Genomic DNA, 12748 nt, shown 5'->3' with positions numbered 1-12748 from the left:
ATTTCAATGCATGTTATCAAACCTCTAAAAGAATTAAGTACTGACAAAAAATATTCATATAGTGTTATGCCAAAATGCCTTTAAAAATCTGTATATGTATTCCTCTTTTTTAAAAATAAAGTTGTAAGAGAGAAAAAAACAAAAGAACTGTCCTGACTATAATCTTGAGAACCAATAACAAAGAAGCACACCACAGAGAGAATATGAGGTTCTCAGAATCTGACCATGACTTCCACATGTAGGAGAAAGCCAGTGAAGAAGTCAGTCCTTACAGGAGTTTGGACCATTGTTTGCATCACACGAAGAAATGTCCAAAACCATTTGTTTTGAGTCCTCTGGATGAAAAACCAGTCCTGAGGCATTCATATTACCCAGAAGGAATATTCCTGTTGTTATTTCAAGCTTCTACAAAATGTGGCCTTCTTTTCATAGATACAACGTGTATCACAGTCATAGCAGGAATAGGTACCAAAGCAATTGAGCTGCCTTACAGCTATGAGTATGTTCGTGAGCTCCTTACAAAGCTGGGAAAAGATCTCTACTTGAACATAACTCCACTCATTATAGACCTCTACTGGAGCAGGGTACCGTTCAATGGTCAGCTGGCTCATGTTGGTTGTGTGGTACAGAAGGTTCTTCAGAGCATCCATGGAGATGTTATTGTCATAAAAATTGATGCTAGTGAGCTGGGCACATTGGGTCAGGGCAGACAGAATGATTCTGAGGTGAGAGTCATTCATCCTACAGTCTTCTAACTCTAGAGTCTGCAGAGTACCTGCAAGACTCACTAAGAAAACTCTGAGAGGCGTAACATTCAAAGAAGTTAAAGAGACACCTTTCAAGTACAGTTGTTTAAGCTGACTGTAGTTCCAGTGCTGAGCAAATGACTCCAAGTCTGACTGAGAGATCTGGCATGGAGGGATGGTCAGGGACACCAAGGGAGCCTCCAGACATCTGAGCAACTCATCCATGTGGTCTTTGAGAAAACAGACATCATCAAGAGTGAGATGCTGGAGACAGCTGAGTTTGGAGAACAGAGAAATGATCTTCGAGACATTACTCCTCTCTGCGCGTGTGTGAGTACTTCTTCCGAAGATCCGGACTAGCATGAGTTTGTGAAGATTTCTCATCTTGCTGATGCAAGGTACAAGTTTTGCCAATTTGGACAGATTCCCCACTGTATTCAGTTCCAACTCCTTGATGAACTCTAGCTGTAAAAATTTTAACACCTTCCTAACCTTGGACACTTCTAATGCTCCGATCTCCAACTTCTTACAGCACAAATGCAGGAAACCCTCTCTGTCCTTGGCCCACTGCAACAAACGTGTTTGGTGTTTATCTTCATGCAGAGAAGACTTGAAGGAAAGGTCACAGCCTCAAACGCTGCCTCCTTGAGCAGCTCTTCATTATTTGCTTCTCAAGCATAGTCTCTGCTGATTGGTTTCTACCCTCTCTTCCAGCCTGCATATTCCAGGAGTCATGGTATCCATCCCTCAAATCAACCACTTGAGGTTTCCCCATCCTAGGATGATACTTCCACTTCAGCCATGTGTCAACTCCATCCAGTACAGCCTGGAAGGTCTCCAAGCTGGGCTTATCTATCAGCAACCCAACAAGAAGGCAAGGGAAGGGCCAGTATTCCACCAGGATCTTAATCATCTTTGCTTTCCTCTGAGTGTCAGCCTCCTTGAACAGTGGTGGGGAGAGCTCCCTTGGTGGGTCCTGCAGAGCAGAGATGGTCGGTACCTCCTTCCTCACCATACTCTGTGCAGCCAGCTGCAGGAGTGTGGGTGGGGTTTCCAAGTCCATTTTGATGGGTCTTTAGAGAGATGATCCTGATTAGGACACAGGTGAGAGGCGCAAGGAATCTGAGTGTCTTCTCTGGTCTCCATGCGTGTTATAAGCATACCTCATCCATACGGTGTCAGTTTGGTGTAGAAACTTTTTTTGTGTATCTGGTTTTGCTTCCTTCTCTTTCTGAATGTCGCTGTTTCCCCACCTTTCCTTGTAGTCCAGGCTGGCCTTAAACTCCACCTCTTCCTTTCTCCGTCCCGAAGAGCTGGAATTAGATATGCAACACTGCATCTAGCTTCTTTTTTATATCCTGTCGCTTTTTTATTGTGCTAGCTTGCTTGTTGGTGCTGTCTTTGTAAGTTCTGAAGCTACAGCAAAGGTCTGATCTTTTAGAAAACTGCATATCTGCTGAAGAAATGAAAGTAGATCTGTTTCTCTTACACACACACACACACACACACACACACACACACACACACCTCAATGCATATCTTAATTTAAAACCTGAACCATCTAACAGCAAACACTTCAGAAAAAAATGAGTAGGCAAGAACTTTCTGAGGAGACTCCCAGTAGCTCAGGAGGTAGCCCCAAGAATTGACAAAAGCAGTTACAGGAATTTTTCCCCATGAGATGGGGGAGGGGGTTCTCTCTGTGTATCCCTGGAACTCTCTCTGTAGATCAGGCTGGTCTTGAACTCAGAGTTCTGCCTGCCTCCACCTCCCAAGTGCTGGGATTAGAAGCATGCGCCACCAGCACCAGCCCAGCTTCAGTTACTGGATAGTACAGAGGTGCACAGCAGAGGGACTGAGCAGAATGAGTGGGCCACCTTAGAAGGTGGCTATACCTCACACTAGGGTTAACATATAGAATATATAAAGAACTGCAAAAATTAAACAGCAAACCCAAGATTCTCAATGTGATAAATGGGTCAATGAACTGAACAGATCTTAAGGGAAGAAGCACAAATGGCCAATACATATTTTTAAAAGGTGCTCGACATCCATTGTCATCAGGAAAATACAATTTAAAATTAGCCTGAGCTTCGATATCTGAACCTAAGGCAGAACTGCTATCATCAATAAAACAAAAATGCTGGCGAGGCTGCGGGGAGGAGTGTGGGTGCTCACTGTTGGTGGGGGTGCTCACTAATACAGCAGCCATGGAGGTCAATATTGAGGGGTCTCAAAAGGCTAGAAAAGGATCTACCATATGATCATTGGATGATACATACCATTCAGCTGCACTGCTAGCTCATTGGACATGTACCCAAAGAACTCTAAGTCATTCGAGTCACAGAGATACCTGCACATCCATGTTTATCACTCCCCTATTGAAACAGCCAGGAGAAAGAACTAGCCTAGATGTCCTTCAACAGGAGGATGGGTGAATGGATTGAGAAAATATAGCACATATACTTCCCTGATGTTTTATTTAGACACAAAGAAGGAATTAATTTTTAATTCGACAGGATACTTCAAGCTCAAAATCACTTTGTTGGATGTGGTGGCACGTGTCAGTAATCCCAGCACCCAAGAGGCTGAGGCAGGAGGAAAATGACATTGAGGCTAGCTAGCTGCAAGTTTTAGACTAGTCTGAGCCACAGAGGGAAGGAAGCTTTGTCTCAAATGCTAAAACAAAACCACCAATTCAACCAACCAACTCGAAGCTACTTTATGTTCTTGACTTTTTAGGTTTTTGGACCACACAGCAGGCAGGCGGAACTCTCAACACTGGTGCCATGAGAGGCCGGCTTGACACATAGGGGTTATTTCCAGAAGTTTATTCCATTCTTCAAAGCTAAGTTCTCCTTTTCTGAGACAGACTTTTCTGTCTAGTTCATCCTTTCAACAACTCCTGGGCAGGGTCAAGGCTAATGGAAGGCTCAATAGCCACTTCTGCGGCTGAAAGGGGCACTAAGCCTGACTTGAATGTTGATCAGACAGGGAAGCTAAGAAAGCCAGAAGGCACACCCACTATGTCTGTACTTTCCCTCCCTTTAAATGGTGTGTGTGTGGGGGGTATGTGTGTGTTTGGTTAGGTTGTGTGTTTGTGGGCATTTGTGTTTTGTGTGATTTGTATATATTTGTGTGTGTGTATTTGTATGGGTGGGTATGTTTATGTGTTTGTATGTGTCTATGTTTGGGTGTATGTGGGGGAGGGTGTTGCAATGCATGTGTGGAGGTTCGAGGACAGCCTCTTACCTTGGTCCTTACCTGCCACCGTGTTTGAGTCAGGGTCTCATTGTTAAATACAGTGTACCAGCTGACATGAAAACCTCCTAGGACCTTCCTGTCTCCACCTCCCATTTCCCCACAGGAGAACTGGGATCACAAATACATACTGTGTAGGGGACCTAAGAGTTGGCTCACGACACTTCAAGACCAATTTCTTAGCACTAAGAGCTTTATTTGCCCCAGAGGAACAGATGGCCGGAATAAGAGACAGAGACTAGAAATGGAGTACTAAGCAGAAGGGAATGGAACTGGGGAGAAGGGGAAAGGGCTGGGGACAAAGAACTGTTCCTGGATAGAGAGGAGACAGACAGGCCAGATAGGAAATGGTGGTTTATAAAATTACAAAAAAAAAAAAAAAAAAAAAAAAAAAAAACCTCAGTATTAGGATGAGGAGTTTAATTTGATTGGACAGGCTAATTGGATGAGCCAAAGGGGGCTTTTCCTTGCTGGACTCCAAAATGTTGATAGCTGGACCTGGGGAGTCAGCCTCTGGAGGAGGGAGTGGCCAAGGGAATAGACCTTGGATAGCTTTAGGAATGTAATTTAAAGGTTTTTAGCAAGGCGGGGGAGTAGGGGACGGGCAAAGACTGCCAGAGCCATGTTTTCAAGTCAGCTAGAGTCCCTAAGCGCTTCAGTGTCTAACTTTTACATGGGTTCTGGGGATTTGAACTAAGGTCCTCACACTTGCCCAGCAAGTGCTTTACCCACCCACCGAGTCATCTCCCCACAGTCTGAATTTGTGGTTTTGGTTTGTTTTTGGCCTCAGAGAGATGCCCTTTCTTTCTTGGCAGGTCAGCTATTATTCAGTACTTAAAGAAACTTCTTAGCACGAGGGTTTTAAATTGCGTTTTGTTATTTTTAATTGATAATTTATGGGGCTCGTTGCCAGAATGAAGCCCCATTTGCTCTTTGATTCGGGCCAGTTTCTCCCTCTAAGGCAGTTGTAGGAAGAGTTTGTTCAGTGGTGTCCACTGCAGCAGGTCACTCGGCCTGCCTGCAGCACCCAGCACATCTTACCCGGCCTTTCCCTCAAACAATCAAATAGGCTCGTGCCAAGCAGTGGCCTCACCTGTAACCCCAGCTAGGGAAGCACAGGAAGGAGGGGCTCATCTCCTGCAAGAAGAAGCCCGAGGACTTGAAACCAAAATCTGCTTGATTTAGAGCCTGTGCTTCTAAACTTTCAAAAGAATCAACATCCTCAAAATGATCTCGGCATATGTGGAATTTCCAACTAAAACATGTACTGTTTTCTCATACAGAAGAAATGTCCATTACTGTGATTTTCCTCTTTGCAGTAGAAGTTTGATGTATTTACAGTTCTGTGAACTTAGAAAAGGTTAGCCCCAACCTGAGTTGCCTGTTCCTGGCTTTAAAAGGCAAACCTTGCTCAGTAAATACTTTGACGATCAGAGATGCTGAGTGAGGAAACCTCTCCTGTGCCCACATTACCGGGGAGACTGACTCTTCTGAGAGCTTCTTTTGTCATTTGTCCCAGTGGATAAAACACTTGATTGTATAAACATAAACATGATTGTTATATGTCAGCTTGTCTTTGGCTTGTTTCTTGTCCCCCCCCCCCCAATTTGTCCCACCTTGACAATTATACCCAGTCTTTTTCTGATGCAGGGTCCCATGTTGACCAGGCTGGCCTTGAACTTACTACATATTAGAAGTTGGTCTTGAACTGGAGATCCTCCTGCCTCCATGTCCCCAGGGGTTATAGGTGTGTGCACAACACCTAGCTTCGTATTTAGTTTTCAGGCTGACAAGAGACCTTGAAGCGTTGAGAACAGATGTCTAAAATGGCGAGCAAACCAAAAGGAGCTGCTGGGTGCTGCCGAGGGTGGGGTGGCTCCTGGGTGGTAGCTCCACAATCCTCCTTCAGCCAGTTCCTAAACCTTCCAAGCATCGCCCTCTACGTTTATGAAACTAGGCCAATAGTATTTTTCTTGCTCACTTCCATAGAATGGTGACGACCAAATGGAACCAAGGCAGGATAGAAGGACAGGAGAATTATGAGGACATAGCGTTGTCACTGATCGGTGTCTGGGCCAAGCGTTTCCAGATCCTTAGCATCTTACTCAAGAATGAAATAAAGGCTCACGTAGATGTGAAGTAGCGAGGTGGCTTCATTCAAAGCAAAGCGACAGCGACAGCGCTGATCAGAAAGAAAAGAGCTGTCAAAAGAGACTGGGCCACTTGAGTGGCAATGAGCCTTGGCTTTCATGTGGTCTAAAGGAAGAAGGGGCTGGTTACTAAGGGGCATACTGTGGGCAGTTCACGGTTTTGATTGACAGGCTTAAGTTGCAAAGCCTTTCCTCTACTGCGCATGCTCCTTCCCATAATGCATCTTACTTTAATCATACGCACTCCCAAATTACATGATTGTAAGAAGGCAATTGTGAGTTTCTTTCTAACACACAGAACAAACTACTTTATTGTGCTGGTACCATAAACTATCTGAGGCTAGATCAATCCCCTTTCTGCCCTCCCCCCCCCCCCGTACCTGTGTATAACGAGCGTGATGGAGGATAAGCTATCCAAGCTAATAGTTGTTAGGAGAGGAGAAAATCACTCTATTGTTTAGAATATGGGCAGAGTGCAGCTCAGTGCAGGTGGAGTTCTACTCTGCTCACAGGTTGCTAGGTTTAGTTTGGAGAGAGGTATGCGTTTATAATGTGTGCAGGTGAGACTTTCAAGCTGCCAGGTGGATTATTAGAAAAGGAGTTTGCACATAGCCCAGACTAAGTAGAGTCTCAGGCTGCTAAAATACCCCCTATGCTTGCCTGCTTCAATAACAAAGGAGGGATCTGCCTGGGAATCAAATATTTTCTCATCTCTGGATCTAAACAGCACACTTTCTGGCTTTACTAGATGGTAAAGATGGTGGTCACAAAGGGGGACTCTTCAGGATACTAGTGGCAGTGCTGGGCAGCTTTGCCCCTCCTACAATGACAATGTGGATAGAAAAGGCTGTAGTTGGAGAGTTTAGGGAGAAATTCTGGGACCTGCCAACCCTAACATGCGATGCTCAGCCACCCATTTCTAATGTACCAATTAAAGAGTTAGGGAAGAGTGCACAGTGGGAGGAGACTTCTTTAATGTAGCCATATTGGGAAGGGGCGGGGGTAAAATAAAGTGGCCCAGTGACCCTCAAGTCCATTGTTGGGACACTAAGACGAGGTTTAGGTTTAAATAGAGGGACCTTAATATGTAGAATTAAGCAGTCCCGGTCAGAATGTGGTATTTACTGTTATCTCTACATTATTATTTATATTCAAGTCCTGAAGGTTGCTGCTGGCCAGAAGCTACATTATAAGAGAGCATCCTGCACACATCCTCCCTCCCAGGCTTGTTTCTCTCCCTCTCAGTCAGCCTTGCAAGGTGTGATCGGGGCTCCCCCTGCAGTCAGTCACAACTTTCACAACTTTGGGACTCCCAGTGGCCCTGTCTTTGAAGAAAGACACCCCGGATAGGTTAGTTCGCTGTTCACACATTTACACAGTCATCTGCTGCCCTGGATGGTAAACTTAAAAAAGAAAAACAAAATCTCTGGAGCATTTGGGTCAAGGATAAATTGGCATTTTGCTAATAGCTTTATTAGCAAATTAGCTGATTTTAGCCCATCAGCTCAGGGAGGAAAAGCAAAGCTTTAAGATGCCAAGGCTTTAAGGTGATGGTAAATAATTATTAACTATATATAGGAATAAATAAACCTCAGTCCTCTGCAAAGAACATTAGAAAACTATTGACTAACAAAAACAAACAAAGATCAAAGAACTAAAAAACAAAACAAAAAGCTAAATAGAGCAAAGGAAAGATGGTCTGTTCACAGATGTGACACTAACTCCCAAATCAGTTGTCACTCCAGAAAAAGCCCTGTCTCCTCTGTAGTGGTTAATCTTGATTGCCAATCACATGGCATGCCTCTGGGTGGGAAGTGTCTGTGAGGTCCTTTTCAGCAAGAATGATGAAGGAGAGACCTTCCTCCAGGGTGGGCAGCACCTTTTGACAGTTGTCTCAGACATACAGAGGTCTAAGGAAATGGAGTATAGTTTGCCTGTCTACCTTCACTTCTTGTGGGCAAGTGCATCTGCTGTTGCTGCTGCTGCTACTGCCGCTGCAGACAGCAACACCAATGTGATGGCTTCCACTATCCTTCACCAACAGGCTCCAGCTTTTTCAATTTGAATGGATAGCCAGAGACTCCCCAAGATTCTCCTAGTGCTTCAGCACAAGGCTGGTATTGTTGAGGCATCTATCTCTGTGGACTGAGTTGGGTTCCCAGCCTCCTCAAGGAGGAGATGGCCATTGTTGAGATACATGGACTCTCTTGTGTAATTGTGTAAGCCAGTCTAGTAAGTCCCCTTACACACACACACACACACACACACACACACACACACACACACCACATCACATGTATTTATACATGTCCCATCAGTTCTGTTCATGTAGACAATTCTGCTTAACACACCCTCTTTGGCTCCTGTGGTGGTTTGAATGAGGATAGCTCTCATAGGCTCATATGTTTGAATGCTTGGTCCCCAGTTGGTGGAACTGTTTGGGAAGGGCTAGGAGGTGTGGCTTTGCTGGTGGAGGTGTGATGCTGGGGGTAAACTTTGATGTTCAAAAGTCCATGCTATTCCCAGTTAGTGTCCTTCTCCATCCCTCCCTCCTCCCCTCTCTTCCCCTCCTTTCCTCCCCCTCCTCTTACTCACCCCCTGGTTGTTGTGTCTCAAGGTGTTAGCCCTTTGCTACAGCTCCAGCACAATGCCTGCTTGCTGCCATGCTCTCCACCATGATGGACATCAACTTACCCTCTGGAACTGTAAGCCTCAATAAAATCTTCCATACATTGCCTTGGTGTCTTCACAGCAACAGAGAAGTAACTGAGATGGCCCTATACTTCCTATTTGAGCCCTTGGTCCTATTAGTTTTCTTTCTGCCTCTTTCCACTTAACAAATGAATGTTTACTTCTTAAGGCAGGCTTCAAAGCCCTCACCTCCCTGTATCTACAACCTTAAACTACATATTATATTGTAATTTGCTTTTTCCCCTGAGACATTTTGTAGTGTAGCCCTGGCTAGCCTCAAATTTATGTCAACCCCCTGGCAGTCTCTCAAGTGCTAGAATTACAAGCATGTTGAGTCTGTTGCAGATAGTTTGCACAATCCTAATCCCCAGATGGCTGCATTGAAAACTCGGTCTAAACCAGACTTTCAAGACCTTGTTCATGTCTTTCAGACAGGACTACAACTGCAAAACCAAGGCTTTAAAGTGACCATCTTCCTTCCTGTCCCCTAGGGTGATCCTTATTCCAAAGAGAGCCTTGGGATAATTTTTGTCTCTGGGATGCTCTCTTCCTTTAACAACCATCTTTGATCCGCAGAGTTGTTGATATGCTCCACCTGACCTTTTTTATAGAAAGGGGGAGTTCTGGGACAGGAGCAGTGATGTAATGGTTACAAACACTGGCTGTTTTTGCAGAGGATCCAGGTTTGGTTCCCAGCACCCACATGGTGGCTCACAACCACCTCTAATTCCAGTTCCAGAGGATCAGACACCCGCTTGTGGTTCATGCACACACATGGTGCACAGAAACTCTTGCAGACACACATATACAAACCCATAAATAAAAATAAGTCTTGCCAGGTAGTAATGGTATATGCCTTTAATGCCAACACTTGGAAGGCGGTGGATCTCTGAGAGTTTGAGGCCACTCTGGTCTACAAAGCAAGTTCTGGAACATACAAGAATATCGAGAGAAGCCCAATCTTGAAAAATAAGTCAAAACAAAACAACAATTTTAAAAGCCAAAATAAATAAATAAATAAAGTTGTTTCAAAAAGGGGAATACTATCTGGATTATATTGAGCTAGTGGGTGATCACACTCCTATGGTTTTCTCTCCTTTGATATTTTAGACAGTGTGTGCCTCTCTTATTTAATCTATGGAGGGTCAGATGATTTCAGCAAACCTTCAGTGGATAGATGGGGAATGCACTTTGTCCCCAAGCTGCTGGTTGTACATGCACAGAGAAATCAAACAGATAGCCCGAGACCACACAACTACTCTTAGGATGTTCTTTAACGGGAGAAACTGGATTATAATCTCAAGATGATATTCTTTAAAAGATTTTATTGTTATTATGTGTATTTGTGTAAGTGTGTTTGTGTGTGTGCATGTATGTGCATGTGCGTGCATGCGTGCGTGCATGTGTGTGTGGTGTTGGGAAGCAGGCCTAGGGCTTTTAACATCTGAGGCAAGCAGCTACCAAGGAGCTATGACCTTCATGCTTCCTGAGTCTCAGGATGCAGATACAAGAGCAAAGGAGACGCACATCTTCACAGCATGCTCTGAGGTGCCTGGAATCACAGGCCATCCCTTCTCCACCAAGACCCCAGCCTGGGACAGCAGACATCTTATTTCTAGGATGTGGCCCCTGAGGAGGGTGCCGTAGACAGGTACTTGCTATCCACCCGCTCTCTTCCGAGCTGTATTCTATCTTCCCTGGGAAGCCACCTATGCCCTGCGCCTCTGCCCTCACAGGGAACCGGGGCCCTCTGAGACCTGCATGTGGTGTGCCAGACCTCGGGGTTGCAGGAAGCACCTTGCACACAGCATCTCTGTGTCACCCTTTCAGGGTGGGAAGCCTGAGGCTAAAGTGCCACCATGGTAGGAGTGGCTGGTATCTCACAGGAGCCCGTGGCCCTGCACAGCCACAACATGCTACAAAGCACATGCCCTCAACAACGTTCTGAAGGTAAAACTTGTCAGGTTCCAAGCACTGTGGCCTAAACATCATGACTTGGTCTTCTTGTGCGAGACACCTGCGATAATTAATAACCAGCTTTTCTTGGCTCACACGGGGTCAAGAGCTGAAGACGACGGTGACTTAATATATTATGGTGGTAAACGTTTCTTTGGGAATACTGTGGATGCCAGCAGGGTGGAGTTTTGTCAGCCCCTCATCTGCTCTGTTTTCTGTGCTCCTCTGTGGTCCTTACCTAGCATTTGACCCAGAGCTTCTCCCCAACTGAGCCCTGCTCAAGGTCTTTAGCTAGACATGACACACCGACCCCTCATTGTCTTCTGGTACTTTCTTCCGGATTTCACCAGGATTAGAGACTTCTGCCACACAGGCCAAGTGTCTGAAGTCAAGGGTGAGAAGTGTGAAAGAATTCTTCCTTCCCACCCCACCTCTTACCTGTGGCTTGAGTTTGCGTCTCCATTACAGTAAAGCAGGTAGTCGGATTTCTGGGCTCCCAAGCTTCCATTTTTGGCACCAAGCAAATAAAACGCAAGTGGTCCTGTTGCCCTGAGTAGCTGATGCAAAGAAGCCCTTATCAAATAGTCGTCCATCTGGATGCTTTGGAGGGTTCGGTATCACAGTCAGAGCATGTATCATTAATGGTCGTCAAGTAGAGGCGTCTAAGCATGGTCGGGGTGTCCTATTTACTGGAGTCCTCCATGGTCACCCGAGAGTGAAAATAAAGTAGTTCCTGCTGTTTTAACTAGGAGAGAAGGCCTAACAAAAGCCTTTGTGCCCTGTGGGAGACCTATCTTATGGGTTATACAGGTAGCATGTGACAGTAGGCTCTGCCTCTCCAACACACACACACACACACACACACACACACACACACACACACACGTCATTAAGAGTCTCCTGAAAAGTCTTCACTCGTCCTTGATCTGTGCTCCTCCCCTTTCCTCTCCTTTTCTCCTCTTTCTCCCTCCTCTTTCACATCCCTCCTTTCCATTCTTGTTTCTGGCTCTGTGGCTTGGGCTGCCCTAACGTGTGTAATCATCCGGCCTCAGCTTTCCAAGTGTTGGAGTACAAGTAATGTCCCACCAAACGACACTGTTGTACTTTTCTTTAAAAATATTATTTTGTGTGTGTGTGTGTGTGTGTGTGCTTGTGTGCAGCTAAACATGCATATCCAGGCCAGAAGACAACATCTACAAGAATAGTAAATGCCAAGAAACCTCCCTCCCAGAGCCATTTTTCTAACCTGAACTGTCTTTCTTCATATGTGGTGTGTGTGTGTGTGTGTGTGTGTGTGTGTGTGTGTGTGTAGCTAGACATGTATATCCAGGCCAGAAGACAACATCTACAAGAGCCATTTTTCTAACCTGAACTGTCTTTCTTCATATGTGGAGTGTGTGTGTGTGTGTGTGTGTGTTCAGTGTTTGCTTATTATATATAAAATCCTAGGTTTTATCTCCAACACTGTATAATCTGGGTGTGGCAGTACTCACCTATACCTACCACTCTGAAAATGAAAGCAAGAAGGTCAACGTTCAGGGGCTGGCCCAGAAGATGGCTCAGTGGATAAAGGGACTTGCCACCAAGCTTGATAACCAGAGTTCAATCCCTGAGACCCTTAGGAGAGCACTGATTCTTACCACACGTGCAAACACGCACACCACACACAAAGGCTGTGATAGTTTAAATGAGAATGGCCCCATAGGCCACTTAGTTCTCAGTTGATGAAACTGTTTGGGAAGGATTAGGAGGTGTGGCCTTATCACTGAACGTGTGTCCCTGGGAGGTGGCTTTAAGGTTCCCAGTACTCTTAGTTAATCAAGATGTGAGCTCTTGGATGCTCCTTGTTCTGCTCTCAGGGACTTTAACCTTCTGAAGCTATAAGCCAAATTAAAGGGTTTCTTTATAAGTTGCTAGAAAAGTAACCAAGACACACACATACAA

The 12748-nt window shown here is 45.2% G+C and overlaps 1 protein-coding gene across 1 annotated transcript; it reads right to left on the bottom strand.

Moving 5' to 3' along the window:
* Positions 1-392: 392 nt before the first annotated feature.
* LOC308419989 (preferentially expressed antigen in melanoma-like protein 7) lies at positions 393-1809 on the bottom strand (the record flags this gene model as incomplete). The annotated part of the gene is given in 2 exon segments (XM_080915961.1): positions 393-1371; positions 1373-1809. Coding segments are annotated over 2 exon segments (1416 nt in total).
* Positions 1810-12748: the final 10939 nt, after the last annotated feature.

This window comes from Micromys minutus (genome assembly GCF_963924665.1).
Source record: "Micromys minutus genome assembly, chromosome: 4".
In the NCBI taxonomy this organism is placed as follows: domain Eukaryota; kingdom Metazoa; phylum Chordata; class Mammalia; order Rodentia; family Muridae; genus Micromys; species Micromys minutus.
The sequence above is the reverse complement of the archived record's forward strand: the minus strand, read 5'-3'. Positions and strand labels throughout refer to the sequence as shown.